This window comes from Dromiciops gliroides, chromosome 2 (genome assembly GCF_019393635.1).
Source record: "Dromiciops gliroides isolate mDroGli1 chromosome 2, mDroGli1.pri, whole genome shotgun sequence".
NCBI lineage: Eukaryota > Metazoa > Chordata > Mammalia > Microbiotheria > Microbiotheriidae > Dromiciops > Dromiciops gliroides.
The window spans coordinates 460,420,617-460,445,668 of record NC_057862.1 but is presented as its reverse complement, the minus strand read 5'-3'; the positions used below and the strand labels follow the sequence as shown (position 1 = coordinate 460,445,668).

Genomic DNA, 25,052 nt, shown 5'->3' with positions numbered 1-25,052 from the left:
GTCAATTCCAGGAAAAACTTTTTCTTTTTTAAAAAGCAGACAAGATTTTTTTTATCCAATAACGAATCTCTAAAATTTTACTGTCAAATTCTTTTGGTAACTAACGTTTGATAATGGACTGTTTCTGGTGGCATTGGTTCCTTTTTTTTTTTTTAAACAACTTTAAAATCTTTTCTTTTAAGGGTCTAACAACCTAATGTCCAGCCAGTACTTCAAAGATAAAGGACAGGGGGTGGCTTCTTGAAGTAACTTTTGCTACTGCTCTCTATATCTTCAAACTACTTATCAGGTCATAAAACAGGCTAAGAAAACAGTTGAAATAGAAGACACTTGGATTCAAATGCTTACCTGCAGCTGCACTGGTGGATGTAATAGATGCAGAGGGTAAAGCAGAGTTTTGAATAGGTCTACCTGCATTTTCAGAGGGCAGAGAGCTAGTAGTAGAAGGAATACTCATCAAAGGCTGTGAGATAGTAGACTGGTTCTTGTTCAGTATTTGGCTCCCTGAGAGAGCAGCTGATGGGTTCTGAACTTGAACTTGAGACATGTTCACTTTCAACAAAAGTGAACAACTGCAGGTAAACAGCTTTCAGTGCAGGTTAATTCAGTGCTATGAAGTCTAAAGTTCTACCTAAAAGTTGTAAGGAAAAGAAAATAAAAAAGATAAATTATAGAGGAGATATGTAATTGCCAATATCCAGATAAAATTGGTGTTACCTACCCAACAAGGAAAAAAGCCCAAGTTTAGCTTGTGAATGGGCCACTTCATTAAAAATATGTGTTTAAACATTTTAATTAGCTGATGTTTTGTTTCTACTTGATATACAGTAAGCTGCCTGTATCTGCAGCCTTTTCGAAGCATAAAAATAAAAGATTTTTAATGCCCACATGTTCTGCAATGACAGATTTCATTTTTGCTCACTTTAATATTAGACTTAGTGTGGGGCAGCTAGGTGGTGCAGTGGATAGAGCACCAGCCCTGGAGTCAGGAGGACCTGAGTTCAAATCCGGCCTCAGACACTTGACACTTACTAGCTGTGTGACCCTGGGCAAATCACTTAACCCCAATTGCTTCACCAAAAAAAAAAAAAAAAAGACTCAGTGGAGTACAGTAATTTGTATTGGTGCATATTTGAGAATTATAAAACTGTCCACATACTTCCTAAACCCTCACAATGAAAATTTTAATTACTAAAATGACTAGAAATTTTATTTTCATTTGTCAAATATGAAGAGAATTCTATTCTTAAGATTTGTAAGAAGCTGAGAGCAAACTGAGTTTTCAAGGCTATTAACAGGTGTAACACTTTCAATTCTAAGAATCTTGTGCTCAGATATGAACTTTTCACCACTGTAAGTTGACAGAGGACACAGAGCAAGTCTCAACTTAAGCTGTTTCTTTTCCTTGATGATGACAGAATAAGTATCAACAATTCTGAGCTCTTAAGCGTCTAAGATTAGTTTGGTTTATTTACTGCAAGCAAAGTGTTATGCACATTTTAATGTACAAAAATCATGAGAAATAGATTGGAACAGATTATTCAATAGGAATGTTATCAAAAGCAGAAGTGGTGCTGGAGGAGAAGAGACAAGGAAAAGATATAAGGCTTTGGATTGTTATTTGGGTGGTTTAGAATTGAAGAGGTCTTCATCTGATGAGGAAAGAGTACTTTAAAAATGTTATTTCCGATCAAATTAGAATTCATTCATAAAAAAAAACACAAGAACAATATTGCTTATTTTTTGTGGCCTTCCAGCTAAATAATGAAAATGTTTTAAGCACTCAAAAAGTCTTATTAATAACTAGCAGTAACAAAAAAAAAACCCCAACAAAAACACAAAACCCAACCCTAAAGAAATGGCAGACAGTTCAGCTCATAAGTTGCTAAAGAGCAAATCTGTACATCTGGGCTATGGAACCTAAACAGGAAATTGCTTTTAACAAATTAATCAAATAGTTCTACAGTGAGGAATAAACTTATGTGTTAACTTTATAAAAATGCCAAGAATCTTCATTCAGTTTCTCTAATTAAAGACAGGAAGCAAGTAGCAAAACAAATACTATTCCCAAATACTTGTGTATTTCAACTTGTACCTTACAGTCAAACACATCCAAGACTGAAAAAATAAGACTATCTCTGTTAAAATTAATTATAGTGAAAGTGTAAACATGACCCTTGTGAACTTTCTAATAAGAAAGATCTTATAGACTTTACTTATAGACACACATGAAATCATAACACACAAAGGATCCTTTAGGTCCCAGAGATGGGCAACAATCTCTGTTAAAGACTGTCATCTTAATAGTTTCAAACATTGGCCTTGAATTCTGCAGATGTTTTTCTCCTTACCAGCCAAAACAAAACTTTTATTTTCTCAAGAAAACCTTATTAAGGGTATTTTTTCATTGGCAACTTCATAGACAGAATAAGTCCTTGGCACCACGTGCGGAACACAAATTTAAAATAAAATGAAGACTAAGTTATCAGCTCTAGAATTTACCAGTATGTTATTAACACCTGAACCATGCTGTCAGAAGTCCAGAGACTGAATCTCTGAACTGACTTCCAAATTTAGAAAAATATATGGACCGAAGATAACTGTTTTAGCTAGTGCTGACCAAAGCCAACCTATTACTAACAAGCACTTCCATACATACAAAAAACCTCCCTATGAGTTGGGGAAGGACATTGAACATTTTAATAACCAACGAGAATTTTTAACTCCAAACTATTCTGAAGCTAAGTTGGTCTTTCCAAAGTGTAACTTTCTAATAAAAAGTAACCTTAAAAAATCTGAAATCCTCAACAGGACTAAAAGGAAAGATACAAAACCCACTGAGTTTAACTTTATTTGTTAGCAATTTAATATATGTAGGTCTTTTAAAGTCTGAAAATGAAATGCAAAGGCTTTTCCTCACTGGCTCAAAAGGACTCATTCCTGCTCTTATTAGCTTCAAACACTACTCCTTATAAAGAAATTCATAGCAATTTAATTGATAAATTCCAGAAAAGACTATTTCCTTTTCATCCATAAAGGACTACCAAACTGTCTAAAAAACAATCAGAACCATGAAATCTTCAAAGATTTAAGTGGAAACCCTCCCCTGACCACATACTACTTACCAACATCTTCAAATGAAGAACAAATAAAGGCATCTACTATTGCTCTCTGATTTCATGCAAATTTGCTAATAAGTAGGCTCCAGATGTATTTTTGAATTTTATATTTATTATTCAAGCACAAATTTAGACAGTTCTGAAACTTAAAACTTCTCATGCAAACTTTAGATCCCCCCCACCCCTTAAATAAATTTTTAAGACTCATGCTACCTGGCAACATATGATTTTCAACCAGCAAAATGACTCGGTATACATGCAAACAGCCTGAGGTCTACCAATAGCTTTAGAGGTCCTAGAGAGACTAGAGTAAAATGACGAGTTGGCAACTGCAAGATTCTAAAGTTTTTATGGAAACACATAAATGTAAAAACCTTCAACACGCTCTGTATACAACACTTCATTCTAATTAAAAATAACCCAAAATATTGATCAAGCCCATGGTACTATCATATCCTTTTGATTTCATCTTATTTAGACAGCTTTAGTCACCCAATGGCTGAGGAAAAGAAGGCTAATGTTATTTCAAAATTTGGTATGTTATGTGCAATCTTTGTACTGATAAAAGGGGATGCACTTGCCCCCTGAAAACTCTTTTAAGTCAAGGTCTCCCAACTCCTAACATTCATTGAGTTTTATAGCATTTTCTTTAAAAAAAAAAAAAGTATCACAATGGTTGGCTGCTTCAATTTTACAGGTGTTTTTAGTTGAAAGAAGAAAGTCCAAGTTCATGGATTCCACAAAAATTTTATTTTAAAATTTAAAAATGGAATGTGCTCCCAAATAGAGATATACTGTATGCTTAAAGAACACAACATCCACTAAGAACTACATGTATTTTGTTGACATTATGAACAACATGTACTGAATAATTGTGAACACCTAAGAAGTTAGTTAGCCATATCCATACAAATACAATGTTTCATTCACTAAAGTGGTTTTAATCTTTGTAACAAAGGAATAAGTCTGCAGACACAGGCTAAATGTGTCATTTAAAAATATTAACATAAAAGACTAGCACAAAGTAACTTATAAAAATGGTTAACTGTCTCATCAATAATAGCACCCTAGTGTCCTTTACAAAATAACTGATATTTTTGCAGATTCCACGCCAGAAGAAAAGCAACCAGAATTTATGTCGAGCTCCCCCTCTGATTCAGCCACAATTTAACAAGTTTTTCTCTTCTTGAAGGTTCTGTCTTTTTCTGGAGATAGTTGTGTGGATGAAGAAGCCAAGTGTTAAGGAGAAAGAATCTGACCCAGGAACACATTAGACACACAAAGGTAAAAAGTATTAAGTATCATTTTCACTGTAGAACACTAACAATGTTATCCATCTTGCGATCTACAAGAAACACAAATTGTTCTTGTTTTACTTTAGAAGAATCAATCTGTTGCAAACATTACTCATAGACATAAGCACCTTCCTTTAAAGACAAGTTACACAGGTTGCGTAAGGAACAACTGAAGCTGTAAAGGACTAAATAAACATTACCTATTTGTCTGAAGATGAGAGCAAAACCCTATGAATAGTTGGAAGTTTTGGGAAGGCACATTTTTGCTTAACATAAGCACAAACTTGGTAATAATTTGATATGTATAAAAATGGAATGGACTACCATGAGAATCTGTTATTTAGTCATCACTGACAACTTCAAAGAGAAGCTGGGTAACCACCTATTATAAATGTTGCAGCAGAGATTGACTCCTGCACAAAGTGGTTAGAATAGATGACTTCTATTTCTTCCAACTCAAAAAACTTATTATGGTAGCTATTGCTCAGATGTGTATATTATTTTCTCCCTAGGTTTTGGGAGATTCCATCCACTCAAAATTATGTCTAACAACAACAACAAAAAATTAAGCTAAACTCTCTCGCACCATACAGAATCCTATACTATATTCCTCATTTTCATTCTATCAGGCAAGGTGGCTCAGTAGATAGAACACTTGGACCTGGAGTCAGAAAAACCTGAATTCAAATGTGTCCTCAGATACTTACTAGCTGTGTGACCCTGGACAAGACACTTACCCTCTCAGCTTCAGTTTCCTTATTTGTAAAATGGAAATAATAATAGATCCTACCTGCAAGGGCTGCTGTGTGGATCACATGATCACACGTTGCAAACCTTACAGGTTCCTTTCCATCCAAACTACCCTCAAAAGATGTTGTTACATTTCTCTTAAAATGTAGCCTTTAAAGTACCCAAGTCCAAAGTATTGGACTCATAGTTGTCCTTGATCAACACTGGTTGAATAAATTAAAAACAGCTCCAATATATTCTGTGGCAATTTCTAAAAAGGAAACTTAACTTCCTAATTATCCCTACTCTCTCCACATTTCTGGGATTTCTTTCTAGGTATCATAAAGATTTGGGTATTTTATAAGAAACCTTACTGGAAATCAGTGGTAATCCTCCATTTCCAGATCTACCAACAATGATAAGCCCCAAACATTAGTTTAGCCTTTATGGATAGAACAGCAGAAATGAAAAACAAAACAAAACAATTTCACCATGATCCACCTTACATAATGACTTCCTGAAGCATTTACTATGAAGATTGTAGCATCAAGGAAAGAATGTCTAGCAGCAGGGTTATATACCAAGGCTGAAAAACAAAGTATACCTGCTTAAACACTCTTCAACCAGAAATTTGCTCCTCTTAAAGATGAAGCTCAGCAATTCAAACATATGATGAAAGACACAGAAAAAGCAGCACTGGAGAAGTAATCACAGGAAAACAAACAAAAATAATGACTGGAAGTGATCCACACTATTTGAGACTTTTACATCAGGTCCAACAGACTAAATGTGCTCTCCCATAAAACTAACAATACCAGGTATATGATACAGAATTTTATCTTTTCTAGTTTAATTACTGTTGAGTAATACATTTTTAAAAATGACAAACCATCACCACATTAAAGCACGGTTTATTTTACTTGGGCCAATCTAGAAAACAACTGACATCATACTTTGCACTAAATTTGAAGAAGCCACACCTCTTTTACCAAAAGTCTGAATACTTTATTTTATTTTCTAATCATTTTTTAAAGTTTTTTCTTTTCACCTTCTTCCAACTGTTTAGAAAGTAACCCTTAAAGAAAGTGTTCCTCCTGCAACAAATGTTTTAACCAAGTGATGTATACATTTACTACACAATATTTATGACTTGCTTGAGATACTAAAGTAGCATACTGCACACATAGTATATTACTGCCTAAGAAAAGACTTGGATGGGGGAAGCTAGGTGGTGCAGTGGATAGAGCACTGGCCCTGGATTCAGGAGGACCTGAGTTCAAATCCAGCCTCAGACACTTCACACTTACTAGCTGTGTGACCCTGGGCAAGTCACTTAACCCTCATTGCCCTGCCCCCCACCCCCCAAAAAAAGAAAGACTTGAGTCAATGTAACAATTGCTAGCCATTTTGCCCTCACAGAAAAAAAAGAAGCTTCGGGACATGTCACCTACTCAGAAACATTACTGCCTTAGCCACCATCTTCAATATGGGTAAGTACTGGAATTCCGTTTATAAGAAATCGGCCCTACTGCAAATTAGTAACCAATAAAGTCAAATCAAAGAAACAAGACTAATCTTCAGGAGTGTGGATCTCTCTGTCAGCTCTAGTTCAACTATTAATTCAATAGCTCTTGGCAATTAACTTCTCTGTGCCTCAGTTTCCCTTCAGCTGCCAAATGGCCACAATAATATTGTGATAAAAGTTTCAAAGGGCTTGAATTGTTTACTGCAGCCTGGTAAATTAAAATATGAGTAGCAGGCTATGATAAAATGAAAAGCACTCAACATTCTTTAAAGAAAGGTATTAGACAAATTTTCCAAGGCATAAATTTTACATATATAATTCACTCTGCCCTCCACCCCCGGGGCCAATCCATTTTCCTGGAACTCTGTGTAATTTCCCTAACCAATTTGTCTCAGTTTTCTAGGAAAGGCAGCATGACGTAATTGAAAGAGCCCTGGACCTAAGAGTTAGAAGACCCAAATTTGAGTCTCAACTCTGTCACTTATTAGGCATGTGACCCTGGGCAAGTGACTTTACCTCTTGGATCCTCATCTCTTCATTTGTAAAATGAGTACTACCCACATCACATGTTAGAAAAGCATGTTGTAAGCTATACAGCTCTATAGTAATGTGAGCTATTAGTATTTCCTCATCCTTAAGGAGAGTACTTGGCCCCTTCTTACCTCATAGGGAAACTAAATTGTGAAATTTAGTTAGGCAAAAGAGAAAGAACTTTTAGCACTTGGAAGGAAAGTGCTTTATTTAAAGAAAAAAAAAAGCTTTTATAAAGCATTCCTGTTAATCAAAGCATGTAAAGAGTTTTAGGGTCCACAGAAAAGAGATATGATATAAATGAAGTATTTTTAAAAGTCATGCAAATTCTTGCAAAACTCTTTCCTTTCTTTTGCTTGGATGAAGCTGCCAGCGATAAATAATGAGAGTTGATTTATAATCACATTTCAGACAAATTCAACACTTGGTTCTAAAGGTTTGAAAAACAAATTTAATACAAGTAGTAGGTGAAATAAGAGAATGGAGTAGAAAAAACACCCCAAATCCTTAAATCAATTTGACCAATACATATGCTCATTAAACAAGCTCTGTTTAATTGCAATATCAGCAGTCAGATTTTGATGCCTTTATGTTAAACGTACGTGGAGGTACTGGCTAAGGGTTCTTATATTCTAGTCATCAATTTTTCCTGAAATAATTTCAAGACATTAACTCAGACAAAAATAACTGCATTAATATGATTTACTGCACTTTTATTATATTACAAAACACCATTAGAATTAAGGTATCTGCTTACCAAACATCAGAAAAATGAGTGATCCCTTCAATGAAGAGTGAATGTAAATTTCAGAGTGTATGTAAATTTCTGGTACCTTGAAAAGAGGGTGCTCCAGGGACAATGTAGTTTTGGTTTCAGTTCGGTGGTGTTATGAGTTAGAGATGCCTGGCAAGAAAGACATAACATTAATAATTTTCTTGACTATGTTTTTTTCCCCCATTAAGAGTAGGAAAACAGGGGCGGGTAGGTGGCGCAGTGGATAAAGCACCGGCCCTGGATTCAGGAGGACCTGAGTTCAAATCTGGCCTCAGACACTTGACACTTAATAGCTGTGTGACCCTGGGCAAGTCACTTAACCCCCATTGCCCTGCCAAAAAAAAAAAAAAAAGTAGGAAAATACTGCTAGACACAAAAGCAGAGGCAAAACCCAAACAGAAATAGGGAAATTTTCTGAAAACATGAAATTTCTTAGTGCAGAATACTGCAGAAAGGCTCTCCAAAAGGTCCAATTACCTAGAAATTTTGTATAGTGTTCTCTGAAAGGAAATGCAAATTCTACAGCTATTAGGAGATACTTATTTTTTTTTAAATTCAACTCTTCAGCAAAGGGTGTTTAGGAAAATTGGGAATTCTGACTTAGACACATTTATAAAAAAACAACTAGACATCATATACTACACAATCATAAAATCCTAATTTTCAAACATAATTTTTAAAAATATATACAAATGCTTTAATTTTGCAAAAGTATTTTCTATTTGTCTAAATGCAAATTCAATTATTGGAGAAAAATCAAAGCATTTTTGTAAATATTCTATAAAAGGCACAAAAATTGGGGCCTGAGGGAATTAAATACAACAGATTACCAATAGTGAGTCTAAGCCTGTATTTCAGATGAGATGACATCTGAGAATATGAATTCTCAAATTTCCAGGCATGGATTTCTATGTAGGTAGTTTGCCCACTCACCTTTAATGAGTGTACTTAATATCTAAAAGAATTTCTTACATTGATATTATTACACTATTTACAACTCCTATTAATATAATTCCTGATATTTTTATTTCTCTCTTGTTCTGATAGTAGACAAAATGAAGTATCTATCCAATTTAATGATTTTAATGTCGGGGCAGCTAGGTGGCGCAGTAGATAGAGCACCGGCCCTGGAGTCAGGAGTACCTGAGTTCAAATCCAGCCTCAGACACTTAACACTTACTAGCTGTGTGACCCTGGGCAAGTCACTTAACCCCAATTGCCTCACTAAAAAAAAAAAATGATTTTAATGTAACTAATGGCTCAGTGCCTCAGACTCTATACACAGACTGCGTTCAATCTTGAGGGTCTCCTCTCTTCCATAACAATTTTTTGTTTTACGTTGCCACCCAAAGTCTACTCTGGATAAATCTCTAACCTCATATCTAGGTCTCCCTTCAGTTTTCAATACATAGACCTATTAAGATCCCATATAAGCATCCAAGATAATGTATATATAAAATATAGGACATCCTTTATTCCATCATAAAGGAAAAAAATTTTTAAAGATTCAATAGCCTATAAATAATGCAGTAAAATACATAAAAGGGTCATAGACCATAGTTGATAATCAATATACTCCTCCTACTTTCCATAGATTCCTGAAGTTCTTCTAAGTCAAAGCTCCACCCAGAGATTTGGACTTCATTATGCTATAGGAAAAATGTTCCCACTGGAAAAAAAAATTTCTTACATTTAGAAAAGGAAACAAACTTGGAGATGTTAGATAGACAATCTATAAGTCACAGTTCCACCCTACAGAGATATACACTTAAGCATAAAATCTTGCAGTACTACTATAAGGACCTGGATTCTTCCAGAAGGGAAATAAGCTTGGAGCTGGCTATTAGACAGGTAGCACCTCTCCCCCATCAGATCGCTCACACACCATGTGACTATTTCATAGCAATACAAAAGCACAAAATCCAGGTTCCTTGCTCACTCATATTATGGTATTTAGACCTTCTGTCCTTCTAGCTTTGGGGGACAGGAACATAATGCCCTTCTCTCTTCAAAAGAGTACCTCTGCCCACAAAACCCCCCTTTTCTTGATAGGTCAGACTCTAAGGCTCTTGAAAGCAGGTTAGCTGGTAAAGCAATCCCTAAGGTAGGTGCTGCTTGGAAATTATCCTTTTGTTAGAAAGGTTAGAGTCAGATATTGATTGGGTAGTATCTAGGAACCCTCAGAAACTTCCATTCTCTTACAAAAGGCGGAATTCTGGAACTCTCAAACTTGAGGCAAAGGATGACCTTCTGAGCATGAACTCTCAACATTCCCCCATAAAGTGTGGTGAGAAACTCCCATCACTTTAAACATATGGTTCCTCTTTCCATAGCTGCCACATAGTTGACTGTTTATGTTACTCCGCAACTAACTCTCCAGAGCTGGGTTCAGGCACTCAACACTCAACCATGGCCCAGCTGCTGCTATCTTTTGGGTTAAAGGGGCATCATCTCTGGGGAAACTGTCTATGTGGCTCCCATGTGTCTTGTCTCAAGACAGTCATTAATGGATAGAACATAGTGGTGCAGAAACCCCACAGGATCTTGGTCTAATTCTGGCTCCTAGTATAAGAACTCCTTTTATAAGCCAGCACAAAGGAAGTCCACAATGTCTATTCTATAAGACTGTGAGCCAACCCATATATTATCATCAGTTACTGAAATGTTCTCCAGGAGGTGTCATGGGGCAAATCCATATCCTCCACAGGAAAATACAATTTCCACCTCCCTATAAATTCATCAGACTGACCAGACAACTCCCTAGATTTTCCCACTGTAACTCAGGGATTAATATTTTTATTGAAGGTTTTCCAAGTATATCACTCTTGGATAGAGTACTATAGTAACGTATTACTGCTAGGAAATCAGCTGAAAGCCAAAAAGAAAACAAAAAAGCCTGTGAACAGCCAACACTGATATCACAAATTCATAAATTTTGCTCATAAAAGGGTCCCTTAAGCCCTGACTCAAAGTCTATATTTTATACATAGTTCTAGCTAGTTTAGTTCTCTGTATTACAAAACCAGTTGATTAGAAATAGCAGATCAGTGCTAAAGGTAGGCATGATGACCAGTGAAAAAAGACAGTGGACAACAAGGGTTCGGGAAATTACAAAGGGCAGACAGAAGAACTCAGAGACAAGTTTATTTAATATAGGAGCAAATAGCCCTAAACAGCTCAATAAGCCTAGAAGGTATCAATTATTATTATTATAAGTGTTAAGTGTCTGAGGCCAGATTTGAACTCAGGTACTCCTGACTCCAGGGCCAGTGCTTTATCCACTGTGCCACCTAGCTACCCTGAGGGAAATAGTTATGATGATTGACTATAATGGCAAAACGTATGGTACCTACTTTGCTGGGCTATTGTGAAGAAAATTCTTTGTCAAATTTAATGTAGTATATAAAAGTTATGATGAACAGGAAGCTACCAGAAAAACCTATGTTGCTTTATCCACTGCGCCACCTAGCCGCCCGGAAGGTATCAATTATTGAGTTTCAAAATGATGACTTTGTGTCATTAAGAAAGAGATTAAGTTAGGGTTGATGTGGCCTTTGCTGAAGATAGGATCTAAAAATAACACATTTTAGAAGGATTTCTTTGAACAACATTTAAAATTTTAAAAAGAAAATTTGGGCCCTTAAAGATGTCAATTCTTAGCTATCCAGGAAACTCAGCTATTTTGAAAGGCAAATTCATCTCTGAGGGTGTCAGAGGACTGAGGTCCTAATTGAAAGGCAACTTATTTTTTTTTTTTGAAAGGCAATTTAGGGGCAGCTAGGTGGTGCAGTGGATAAAGCACCAGCCCTGGATTCAGGAGGACCTGAGTTCAAATCCAGCCTCAGACACTTGACACTTACTAGCTGTGTGACCCTGGACAAATCACTTAACCCTCACTGCCCCGAAAAAAAAAGAAAGAAAGAAAGGCAACTTATTTGCCCAGCCACATTCAAACATGACATACAGGAAAAGGTCCTAGAAGTTCAACGATGGAATCAGACCAAGTTACTTCACTATCTAACAAAGTAAATAACATAAGCCACCAAACAATAAGACCTTGTTGGAGGGTGGGGGGCGGGCAGGTAGGTGGTGCAGTGGATAAAGCACCAGCCCTGGATTCAGGAGGACCTGAGTTCAAATCTGGCCTCAAGTCTGACACTTGACACTTTCTAGCTGTGTGACCCTGGGCAAGTCACTTAACCCTCATTGCCCCGGAAAAAAAAAATAAAATAAAATAAACATTACAATAAGACCTTATCATACACACACTTAATCTTTTAGAGTGAAAAGCCATTCTAAATGGAATCATAATAGCATGGGCATATGACAGTACTATGTATATATAAGGAAGAAAATTCACAGGATGGGTGTTTTTAATTTATAAGCATAAAGACAGATAAAACCTATTAAATCATAAGACTAACAACTCCATGATGGAGAGACAATGTGGAGACAACCTAAACAGCATTATCTGTTCCATTTAGAAAATTAAAATTTTCAACATCCTTTCTGATTAATGAGATATATTTATGTAATTATAGACCATACAGGTTATCCTAGAAGTATAGACAGAATGAAATCTTATAAACATATGCAATCTTACTGAAACAAAAAAATCTAAATATATTTTATTCATTTGGTCAAAGTATTATGATATGCTGACTACTACTCATTTGGAGTATTATGTAAGCTTCTTTCTTGAGTAATTTCTTTCTTTTTTTTTTTTTTTTGGTGAGGCAATAGGGGTTAAGTGACTTGCCCAGGGTCACACAGCTAGTAAGTGTTAAGTGTCTGAGGCCGGATTTGAACTCAGGTACTCCTGAATCCAGGACTGGTGCTCTATCCACTGCGCCACCTAGCTGCCCCTTCTTGAGTAATTTCATATCAAATTAGGAAGAACAGATTCAGAGGCACCTGAATACCCAAACAAAATATCCTATCAATATCTCATTTCATCAGACTGTAAAGGAATGGCACAAAGTACAAAATAAAGAGAGAAGAGGGAAAATAAATTGTAATGACACTAAAGAACAAATAGAAAGGACAAAGCGCAATTATTTCCAAACACTGTACAGCTAATTATGTGCCAAGACCTAGAACTAGAAATTTTACTTTTTCTTAGAAGGAACACAGAATTAGTTTAATACTGTCCTTCTCCTGACAGAGATGATGGCTCAGAATGCAGATTAAGACATTTTTTTCTTTACTGGACACGGCCAATGGGGGAAATTATTTTTATTTTGCTTCACCATGTCTATTTGTTATAAGAAATTTTTTTTCTTTTTCAAAGGAGGAGGGATAAAAGGGAGAAAAAATGTTTTTGTTCTTTGAAAAAATTAAATTTGAAAAATTGAGTTCATAAATTCACCTTAATGAGACTTTCTAACAAAAGTTAAGTCATTCTATTCTTTTTTTTTTTTTTTTTTTGGTGAGGCAATTGGGGTTAAGTGACTTGCCCAGGGCCACACAGCTAGTAAGTGTTATGTATCTGAGGCCGAATTTGAATTCAGGTACTCCTGACTCCAGGGCTGGTGCTCTATCCACTGCGCCACCTAGCTGCCCCCATTCTATTCTTTTTTAAAAATTTTATTTATTTAAGTTTTCAACCTTTGTTTAGATAAGATTTCAAATTTCAAATTTTTTCTTCCTCCCTCCCCCACCCCTGCCACCTTCCCCTATACAGCAGGTAATCTGATATTTAACATTAAACATATTTCTGCATTAGTCATGTTATACAAGAAGAATCAGAGCAAGAAGGAAAAAACCTCAAAAAAGAAAAACAACAGCACCAAAAACAAAGAAGATAGTATGGTCCAATCAGCGTCCATATTCCACAGTTTCTTTTTTTTTTTTTCTGGATTTGGGGAGCCTTTTTCATCACGAGTCCTTTGGAACTTTCTTATAGCATTGGATTGGTGAGAAGAATCTAGTCTACCACAGTTGATCAACACACAATGGTGATGATACTGTGCACAATGTTCTCCTGGTTCTGCTCATCTCACTCATCATCAGCCCATGCAAGACCCTCCAGGTTTCTCTGAACTCCTCCTGCTCATTGTTTCTTACAGCACAGTAGTATTCCATTACATTCATATACCACAACTTGTCCAGCCATTCCCCAATTGATGGGCATCCCCTTGACTTCCAATTCCTTGCCACCACAAAAAGAGCAGCTATAAATATTTTTGTACATGTGGATCCTTTTCCCTTTTCTGTGATCTCTTTGGGAAAAAGACCCAAAAGTGGTATTGCTGGGTCAAAGGGAAAGTTCAAAGGGGGAGATTAATGCTCCATATATCCAATTTTGAATCTCACAGCTTTATAGCACTTTGGGCATAATTCCAAATTGCTCTCCAGAATGGCTGGATCAGTTCACAGCTCCACCAACAATGCATTAGTGTTCCAATTTTTCCACAGCTTCTCCAACATTTATTATTTTCCTTTTTTTGTCATTTTAGCCAATCTGATAGGTGTCAGGTGGTACCTCAGAGTTGTTTTAATTTGCATCTCTCTAATCAATAGTGATTTAGAGCATTTTTTCATATGGGAATAGATAGCTTTGATTTCTTCATCAGAAAACTGCTTGTTCATATCCTTTGACCATTTCTCAATTGGGGAATAAGTCCTTCTATTCTAAGCATGACTTTACAGTAGGTGCTGTAGAGATCCAAAGAGGACCGGAACATGGTTGTCTTTATGAGGCTTGGAGTCTAATAGGTGAGAAATGGGATGCACATAAATAACTATTAACTCAAGGTGTGATGGGAAAGTGGATTAAAAGAGATACAAAGTGTTATGAGAGTTAAAAGAAAAGAGCATTTGTAGCTGAGAAAGACAAAAAATTTAAGATATGCTTCCTGCAAGAGATGGTATTTCAGCTGAAATAAGTACTACCACAAACAAAAGAATTATTAACATTAACTTCTGCCCTTTTGTATGTCATACAAATCTTAAAGAGAGAAAATTTTAAAATACAGGGAAATTAGAGAAGCATGGAATAGTTTACCTGTCACATATATGGATGAGAAGAATTAATGACCAAACGAGAGCATTACGGGGTATAAAATGGGTAATTTTGATTACATTAAATTAAAATGGGTTTGCACAAATAAAACCAATGTACCCAAGATTAGAAGGAAAGCAGAAAACTTGGTAAAAAAAAAAAGTTTAACAGCAAGTTTCTTTGATATACATACATATATTTATGTATGTGTGTGTAGATATATATATTCTCAAATATATAGAGAACTGAGTCAAATTTATTAAAATACAAGTAATTCCCCAACTGATAAACAGTTAAAGGATATGAACAGGCAGTTTTCAGATGAAGAAATCAAAGCTATCTCTAGTCATATAAAAATTATTCTAAATCACTATTGAGTAGAGAAATGAAAATTAAAGCAACTCTGAGGTACCACCTCACACCCATCAGATTGGCTAATATGTCAGAAAAGGAAAATGACAAATGTTGGAAGGGATGTGGAAAAATTGGGACATTAATGCACTGTTGGAGGAGTTGTGAACTGATCCAACCATTCTGGAGAGTAATTCAGAACAATGCCCAAAGAGCCAGCAATACCACTATTAGGTCTCTATTACAAAGAAATACAAAAAAGAAAAAAAAAAAGGACCTGTAGGTACAAAAATATTTATAGAAGATCATTTTGTGGTGAAAAAGAATTGGAAATTATGGGGATGACTATCAATTGGAGAATGGCTAAATAAGCTGTGGTATATGACTGTGATGTAACACTATTGTGCCTATAAGAAATGCTGAGCAGGATGCTCTTGGAAAAACCTGGAAAGACTTTATGAACTGATGCAAAGTGAAAAGAGCAGAACCAGGAGAAGATTGTACACAGTAACAACAATACTGTACAATGGAAGAACTATGAATTACTTAGCTATTCTAAGCAATACAATGATCCAAGAAAATCCCAAAGGACTAATAATGAAGCATACTATCCACCTCCAGAGAAAGGACTGATATTGTCTAAATACAGACTGAAGCATGCTATTTTTACTTTCTTTCATTCTTTTTTTTTTTAATCTTGTACAAAATTACTACTGTGGAAAGGTTTTACATGATTGCACATGTATAGACTATATCTGATTGCTTACTGTCTCAGGGTGGGAGACAAGGATGGAAAATGGAACACAAAACTTAAAAAAAAAAACCCAAGTGTTAAAAAATTGTTTTTAACATGTAATTGGGGAAAAAATAAAATATATATTAAAAAGAAAAAAGCTTAACATGAGGGGGGAGGGGTGCCAGCTAGGTGGTGAAGTGGATAGAACAATGGCCCTGGAGTCAGGGGAACCTGAGTTCAAATCCAGCCTGAGATACTTACTGGCTGTGTGACCCTGGGCAAGTCACTTAACCCTGATTGTCTCCCAAAAAACACAACACATTCTAAAATATTTGAATGATTTGTCAAATCACTAACCAATGAAAAAATAAACAAACTGTCTCCTACCTCATTAAAAATAAATTCTGGGGGCAGCTAGGTGGCGCAGTGGATAGAGCGCTGGCCCTGGAGTCAGGAGTACCTGAGTTCAAATCTGGCCTCAGACACTTAACACTTACTAGCTGTGTGACCCTGGGCAAGTCACTTAACCCCAACTGCCTCACTAAAAAAAAAAAAAAAAAATTCTGGTGACAAAATCAGAATCAATTATGAAAACATTTGATAGCAAACTTATTAAATATGGAGACCTAACATGTCAGATGTTTTTGAGTCTAAAAAGATCACAACAAGATAGAACAATGTAAAAAACCATTGACATGTAATAGGGTTAAACGTAAAGCCTTACATTCAGATTCAAAAAATCAAGTACAGAATGGGAGACATGGCTAGACAATTTGTGAGAAAAAAGACCTGGAAGTTTAAATGTACTTCAAGGTCAATGAGTCAATTTTATGACATGGCAACCAAAAAAACCCAGTAATGACATCTTAGGCTGTATGAATAAAGGCATAATGCCCAGAATGAAAGAGTTTATAGTAGTTCCACTACATTCTGCCCTGCTCAGGCCACAGCTAGAGCACTGTATTTAATTCTTGGTATCATACTAGCCTAGGAGAAAACTTGAGAGGGAAAGGGGAATAGTATTTGCTTAGCTTCCTGGGTAAAGAGGAATTGTGCTTGTTCTACTTCACTTCGGAAGACAGAGCTAGGATCTGATGGGTAACAATTACAGAAAGACAAATGTGAACTTATCTAAAGAAAAATTTCCTACCACTTAAAGCTGCTCCAAAGGTGAATGGGCTACGTCAAGCAGAGAATGGGATGGCCACTTGTTAGGGATAATAAAGAGCGGTTGTGTCAAACTCAAAGCAATCCCTGGCATCTCTGCAGGCCATATACTGACTTAGAAAACCACAAATTGATATTATCCATGTTGTATTTGATTTTTATTTATTTTGTATGGTTCAAGCAACACTCAAGAATTTTGCTGGTCCTATACATCCCCTGGGAGTTTAACCCTTCTGTTATAGAGGTGTTCTTGTTCAGAGATGATTTGGACTATCTGACTTTTGAAGAACCTTCCAACAGTGAGATTCTATGATTCTCAAGTAGTAGAAAAACACAATTAATTAGATGATGATGCAGTTTGCCCTTTAAAAAATCCTGTTTTCAATTCCTAGGTCTTTGAGCTGGAAGGTCCTCAATCTTCTAATTTTGCAGATAAAGGAGTTGGAATGGGGACTGAACTTGTAAATTCATTGAGAATTCCAAAGTGAGGAAATAGCCTCTACCAGTGCAGTTCAACACCTCTGAGACTGCCTAGAACACTGAGACTAACCTTGCTCAGTCACAAAAAAAAAGTATGTATCAGAGGTGGGACTTGAACTAAGTCTTCCTGGCTTTAAGACCAGTTCTCTAGATGCTACAACATAATGCTTTGTCACAGATGAAGACACTAATAGTAACTCGGGCTCCCTAACTCAAAACTCAGTGCTATCTCCTTTTTTTCATCAAATGATCCTCACACAACAATTCTAAATCCAAATGAAAATTTATTGAACCTTAATACTTTTACTTATTTTTTAACATCCCATATATCGTCTACATTAAAGTACAATAGAAAAATATGCAAACATGGAAAGTATAATGTACTTAACCAGGGTACACAATTGACATCACTCCTATACCTGTAGCCAGAGATCCTAGAAAGAGACCTAAGTTTAGCTGTAACCTCTGATCATGTTTTAAAAACAGATACAAACTGTATTAGTCTCATAATTTAAAAAATTTTTATAATCTGGCTCAGTGAATTAAACAAACTCCTCAGACAACAGATTTTTATGCAAGGCTAAAACAAAGCAGTGCAATTTGTATCATTAAAAAAAATCCTACAAATTCACTTATTGCATCTATAAAATTAGTATCTTGATTAAACAAATTTTGCATTACACTTGAGTTATAAAGTGATAGTTACGAAGTCTAATTAAAAACAAATATTTTTCTCAATTTTTTTATCCCTGTTTTTAGGAATTATATCTTGTACAACCATATTGAACAAAACTGTTAAAGAAACCAACAAAAAAAACCACCTGAATGTGCTGATTCATAATAAGAGTAAATACGGTCTCCAGGGATTTTATGGATCTACAACCATATTATCTATAGAATCACAGATGTCATGTCACCAATCCTATTAAGTAGTATTGTAACTTTAATATTTACAAAGTGAATTAAATTACTTGCAATAAGTTTTGCTTTGGTGGTGGTGGTGTTTTTGGCTCACAGCACTCAGTAAAGCTGACCATCTGAGACATCTTTGTAACTTCTGGTACTCAATCACATTAACAAATAATCTTACAGTGTTTTCTTGAAAATATGGTTTGCTGCTCTAAATTTTATCATTAGGATACTTATTATTCAACTATACATTTCACTGGCAATAAGAGTACAAGAGAAAGAACACTAGTGCTAGCCTCAGAAAACTTAAGTTCAAGTCCTGGCTCAGTCACTAGCACTAGGAGCACCCTCAACTTAACCTCTCTGAGTCTGTTTCCTCATCTGTAAAACAGGAATAAAAGTGACCATTCTACCATGCCTCACATGATAATATGATCATGAGTACAAAGAATATGGTCACTACTAACTAACCAAGCTTCATAATACCCTTCCTTGCATTTCAGGGCAGCTAGGTGGCGCAGTGGATAAAGCACTGGCCCTGGAGTCAGGAGTACCTGAGTTCAAATCCAGCCTCACACACTTAACACTTACTAGCTGTGTGACCCTGGGCAAGTCACTTAACCCCAATTGCCTCACTAAAAAAAAAAAAAGTAGCTTGATTAGATAGGATTCAATTAAATAGATATTTATTTATAGATGTTCATTAAGCAATTTGCAAAATGTAACAATCAACATTAATCTTGGTATAAAAAACCACAAATCTTCTATAACTAATAAAACTCTTCTTTCAATATATCCCTGAAAAGACCGTATAAATCCATCTTAGCTTAAAATTAATTTTAATAACTAGCACATCTTCTCAGGGAGTTGAAACTTTAATTTGCAATTTCATTGTTTTTAGAATTGCCCTGGTGCTATGACCTGAAGCATCATAAAAGATTTACTTAAAGAGGTCAGGAGAAAATTAAGAACAGAAAACTATTTTTATTTTCAAAGCCTCCTGTCACCAAGAAACTCAAATAAACATAAGAAATGCTTATTCTATTAAATTTTTTTTGGTGAGGCAATTAGGGTTAAGTGACTTACCCAGGGTCACATAGCTAGTAAGTGCCAAGTATCTGAGGCTGGATTTGAACTCAGGTCCTCCTGAATCCAGGGCCAGTGCTCTATCCACCGCGCTACCTAGCTGCCCCTTCTATTAATTTTTTAAAAGATTTTTAATGACTACTATTTATTTGTAAGGCACCATGCCAGGTGCTGTAAACAAACTGACCAAAAAACCCAAAAAACAAACCAAGAGTCTGGGCCCCTCAGAGTTTACATTCTACTGGGGTGGGGAGAAATCAATAAAACAACCTCTGGTAGGTATGGTATAAAATAAAAATCACCACCCAAAGGGGCAGCTAGGTGGTGCAGTAGATAGAGCACTGGCCCTGGATTCAGGAGGACCTGAGTTCAAATCCAGCCTCAGGCACTTGACAGTTACTAGCTGTGTGGCCCTGGGCAAGTCACTTAACCCTCATTGCCCCTCCAGGAAAAAAAAGAAAAAAAATCACCACCCAAGCTTACTCAGATACCTTAAACAGTTAAAGTAATTTTTATATGTAATATGACAGCAAGATCTAAAATATCCAGATTAAGCAATACTTTATTCTACTAGATTCTAAGTATGACATCAAATACTATATGATAAAATCAAATTAGGGATTCACATAAGAACATTAACAAGGCCTCAGGCACTGACTCTTGTCAAATTTGTTGTTGAAATATCCAATAAATTACACGGCATATTTAGTAAAAGCAATAATTCTTTGCAAAATTGAAAAATTTTATTAGTGTTGCTGGGTTTAATTCCAAATAAGGAAATATTCTTGGTCACATCAAAGAATATAGGAGAAGGGGAGGAAATTGGCAGAAATCTACGTGTTCTCCTTAATTTGTGCTTCAATGTATTAAATATTTTTGGCCTAGTGTGACTATGTCCTGGTTGCAGAGGCCTATCTTTTCATTTTCCATTACTGGTTGCATGACGCTGTTGAAGTAGAATCCTGTCCCCAAAATAGTTCTACAAGTTTTTGTTTGTTCCATAACTTGACATCTATATACAAATGTGTTTTTTCTGGCTATATTCTGAAAGGGGCCAAAATTAATCAAAAGGGAGTATGTTTATGACAGCAATAATAAATACTAAAAAATTTATAACTGAAAAAAGTTTGATGCATTTTTTCCTTTTCTAGAGTACTAAGGGTTCAAGAACTACAATCTTTCTCATTTGCTATATTTTGGTGACTAAAACAAAACACAAAATTTATACTGGCTCTAAGGACAAACAACTGGAATACTAAAACTACATGTCTAAAACAGAACAATTTTGAAAGCATTATTTATAGCTATACATTTAATAATTCTAGTAACTGATACAAATTATTCTTGTTGACATTTCCCTAAGTGACAGAAATATCTTTTAAAATTACAGAGGATATTTGCTTGTCATCTACAGTTGTGTTGGTATTAAATGTGTACTAAAACCAAGATTTCAAAATTACTAAATTTACTATTAAAAAGTATAGTGGGTGATGAGGCTTTTTTAAAAAGTCCTCCATAATAGAATTTAAAGTTTCTAATCAGAATATTCTTAATTCTTAACCTAAAATTACATCAGCATATTTGCACAAGCACTGTAAAGGACCTTTCAAAGTTTTCATCATAACTTATTAACCATAGTTTAACTTTGACACAAAAAGTTATTGTCCATTAAAGATGGCTTAGCAAATGTCCATTACACCAGGAAGGAAAATTCAACAAGTTTGATTTTTTTAAAAATTAGTATCACAATGAGAAAAACAACTGCTGTCACATACACAAATGATGTACCAACAATATAGCTTGTAATCTGAGAAAAAACTGATGTAATCCTGACCCACATCTAATTCACCAAAACCCCCATTTTAACCATAAAATGTATATTACAACAATTTCTACCCCACAAAATAAAATCACTAATTACCCGTCTGTAAATTGCTAAGTGAAAGATAACTTTATACATTCAATAGAAAAATAACTAACTTGGGAAAGAATAATGGCTTTGGAAAAATTAGTTAAATTCTAAATAAATTTTAAAATACTGTAGTTTGTGGCAGCAATGCTCTTTACAAAACGCAACAGGTAATTTGTCTCATAGTTTAAACATTTAGGAAACTTACAAATATTTTAAATTACACTAAAGTGGACAATAAGACCTTATAAATGTATCAAACCATAACAGGCAAGCATCTAATGTGTGTAGTTCATAAAATTAAAAGAGTTTCTAAGACCATGTGTAAATTAAATATTTCTAATTCATTAAGGTAATCTATTTAAATAATTTAAAATAATATAAAAGAACCTTTTATAGAACAAACAAGTACCTCCTAATCTTTTTTGTAAATCAGGTTTTTCATAACCTAGTTTGCCTAGTACAAGATATACTAGTATACCTAACTTCTGAATTAAAAATATACCCAGCATGCACAAACGAACCTGCCACACTAAACTCTCACCTGTCACCATGTTGACTGAAATTCTCTCTGCAATTCAAGTACCTTAATTTTTACATCAGTAACTCTTAATATAATTTCTCTCACTTTGATTACCTAAAGATAACCCAAGCAACTTAAAATCAGCTTCCTCCTACATACTCAAAACAATTAAGACAATTTGACAGCATAAGGAAAAAGAACAAAGAAGTCCCTGAGACTTTAAAGTTTTTCCCATTGCCAAAAAACAGATAGATGACTGGGCTGCCATACACATTTGGCCTTAGAGAAGAGATCCTCTTACATACACGACTGATATTGCAACATGGGTAAGTGCATAGATTTATAATGGGGATCAGTAAACGGGGGAAAAGGGGATGGCAAAAAGGTATGGTGTTTGGAGGTTTGGACTATATTATAGCAGAAGACGCAGTAATTTGGAGTAAGGACAAGGACAGAAATAAACTACTCAATACATCTATCTACTAGATAGGGGATGACAATACTACCTTTCTCTTACATGGTTGTGGCCCCAGATGATAAATGAATCAGCTAGTTCCACATACTTTATACCGAAGGGATAGTGAATCTCTCTCTCTCTCTCCCATCTGTATCAGTTCCTATGAATCAGTATCAAGTGAAATACTTTTTCTCAAATAACCACCTGCAGAAAAATGCATTTCCCACCCAAATGCACAGGTGTATGAGGGCTGCAACTAAGGAACTTTGATATCACCACTGTTTCTTTCCTTCCAAAGAACCAAAACCACACATAACTTCATCCCTAATACGAAAGGCATATATTGTATAGAAAAGCTCGGAGGAGAACCAAAAAACACAAAAAAACAAAACACGATCTGTCCTCTCCCTTAGGATAATGAATATCGGGAAATAAAACAATAAAAAATTGCTGGAGTTGGAGTTTCAACAATTTAATTCAACGAACGTTCCATCTGCGGACAATCAGACAGCGGGGTAGGGAAAAGGGTCAGAATAAATTCCTTTAGACATTTAAGTTCAGAGATAAATATTCTAGCCTTAGAACTGGACTAGAGGAAAAAAACAAAACAAAACAACAAACCCGAACTGGGTTGGGGGGGGGGGGTGCAAAATCATGAATAGAGGAGCTTACAGTTGGCTGCTGCCTTAAAGGGCCTGGTCTTCCCTTCCGTGGCGAAGAACAGGTTAAAAAGGCTGTTGCGCGTCCCTGAGGCCGAGAAGGTGCAGGGAGAGGAAGGGGATTGCTGGGAGGAGGGGAAGACACTGGTCCCCAGCAAGGTGGGGGCTGCAGCAAACACCATTCCTCTGGGGGAAAGGTGGGGAGGGGCACCAAGCAGAAAAAGACCAGGGATGGAGAAGGGGCGACGGGAGAGGGGACGGAGGAACCTGTGCCTCCCTAGCTCCCGTCCCCCGGGAGGGGAGGCGAGGGGCCGGGATGGGAGGAGAAGGCTAAGGGCTCTTCTCCCAGAATAGGCCAGATCCCCGCCCCGGGAAGGGCGGAGGGACTGAGGCCTTTCCTGGGGGAGGGGGTGACGACAGCCCCTCCCCACTCCGGCCAGAGGGAGAAGCTGACTCCTTCAGCGGCCTAGTGTCCCCAGCCCTGTCCGCAGACGCACGCTGCGAGAAGCGGGTTGCCTCACCTCCTCAGGCCGAGTCAGACCGGGGTGGCTCGGGGGAGCTGTCTCCCGTCCCCTCCGCCTCTCCCTCACCCACCCGCCATCCCAGGCCCTTCCCCCAAGCTGCAACGGGCTGGGCCGAAGCGCCTCACCTGGATTCCCGGGACTCGTCCCCCGCCGAAAGATCGGTTAGGCGGTGGTTGTGAGGAGGGGAGGGGAAGCGGAATGGCCTGTAGGGGGGCGGGCGCCAGGGGTCGGGGAGGGAGGGAGGGGGAAGCCGAGCCAGACGCTGCGGCCACAGGGCAAACACTAAAGAGAATGAGCCGCTCGGGCTCCCGCAGTCAGGCAGGAAGTGACGGGGGGAGGGATAGGGCCCGACCCCCTCCTTCCCCAATCCCCTCCCCCCCAGATACAGAAACTACAATTCCCGGCAGGCTTGGCGCCGATCCAGCTCCTGAGACTACAATTCCCCGCAGGCACCGCGCGAAAACTTTCCCCATTACCTTCCACGTCGGGAATCAAAATTGTCTTTCACTAGCAAGCTGAGGTGTGGCCCTTTGCTGGGGGCTACCCCTTCTTGCAGTAGACTGATGGGAGCTGTAGTTCCCACACGACGCATAGGCCCAAATTCAGGGACAGCGGGCAGGAAGTGGCACCCTTTTGAAAGCATAGGCAGGGGTTACCTCTGATAGGATGTCCTGGAACAGGTTGGTATTATTCACTTCAGCAAACACGTATGGATATAACCATACTTATATCTTCAGTGGCACACATTCTCACGCCCTCCAAGGTAACCCTGGCAGCCTCCAGAACCCCAAGAAGCCTATTTACATTGTCTTTGTTTCCTCACCTGCATTCTTTCCCTCCCTTCCTTACTTCCTTCTTTCCTCCCTTCCTTCCTTTTTTCTCCAAATTAACATCATGGACGAATTTATATCCAGAATATACCAGGCCTCCAAGAAAAAGCAGCGAAAGAAATACAATCTTGTAATTTGTACCAGCCTTAACCTTAGAATGTATTTAACCAAGATTTTCTAGCTGCACACACTGAAATGATTATTCTCCAACTTTGATGTTTCTAAGCTCCATACTATCTCCTTTCTATTTACACTTATCGTTTTTCATATAATCTCATTTGTTGTGTTCTGTGTGTTTGTTTTCTTATAGAAAGATAAGATAGGCCATCTCCATGCTTATTCTTCTATGTGATTTTTGGACATGTCTTCCCATAATTCCGACTTAAAGGATCTATCCAATGCACTATGGACCTTTCTTTTATGTTTGTGATTTTTATATTTCAT

At 36.8% G+C, this 25,052-nt stretch overlaps 1 protein-coding gene across 21 annotated transcripts in view; it reads right to left on the bottom strand.

The window, feature by feature from the left end:
* The window catches only part of STAU1 (staufen double-stranded RNA binding protein 1), a 59,414-nt gene extending 35,361 nt beyond the window's left edge, over nt 1-24,053 (bottom strand). For 3 of the 21 annotated variants that reach the window (XM_043982798.1, XM_043982799.1, XM_043982800.1), the window contains exons 1-3: nt 23,904-24,052; nt 8,033-8,103; nt 349-631 (exon numbers count right to left, since the gene is read on the bottom strand). In XM_043982798.1, coding sequence (XP_043838733.1) covers nt 349-547 — 199 coding nt within the window. In that variant the 5' untranslated portion in view covers nt 548-631; nt 8,033-8,103; nt 23,904-24,052. Of the gene's footprint in view, nt 1-348; nt 632-7,956; nt 8,104-23,267; nt 23,578-23,903 lie in introns of those variants that run through there. The other 18 variants (XM_043982802.1, XM_043982807.1, XM_043982810.1 and 15 more) reach the window with 12 other exon arrangements.
* Nucleotides 24,054-25,052: the final 999 nt, after the last annotated feature.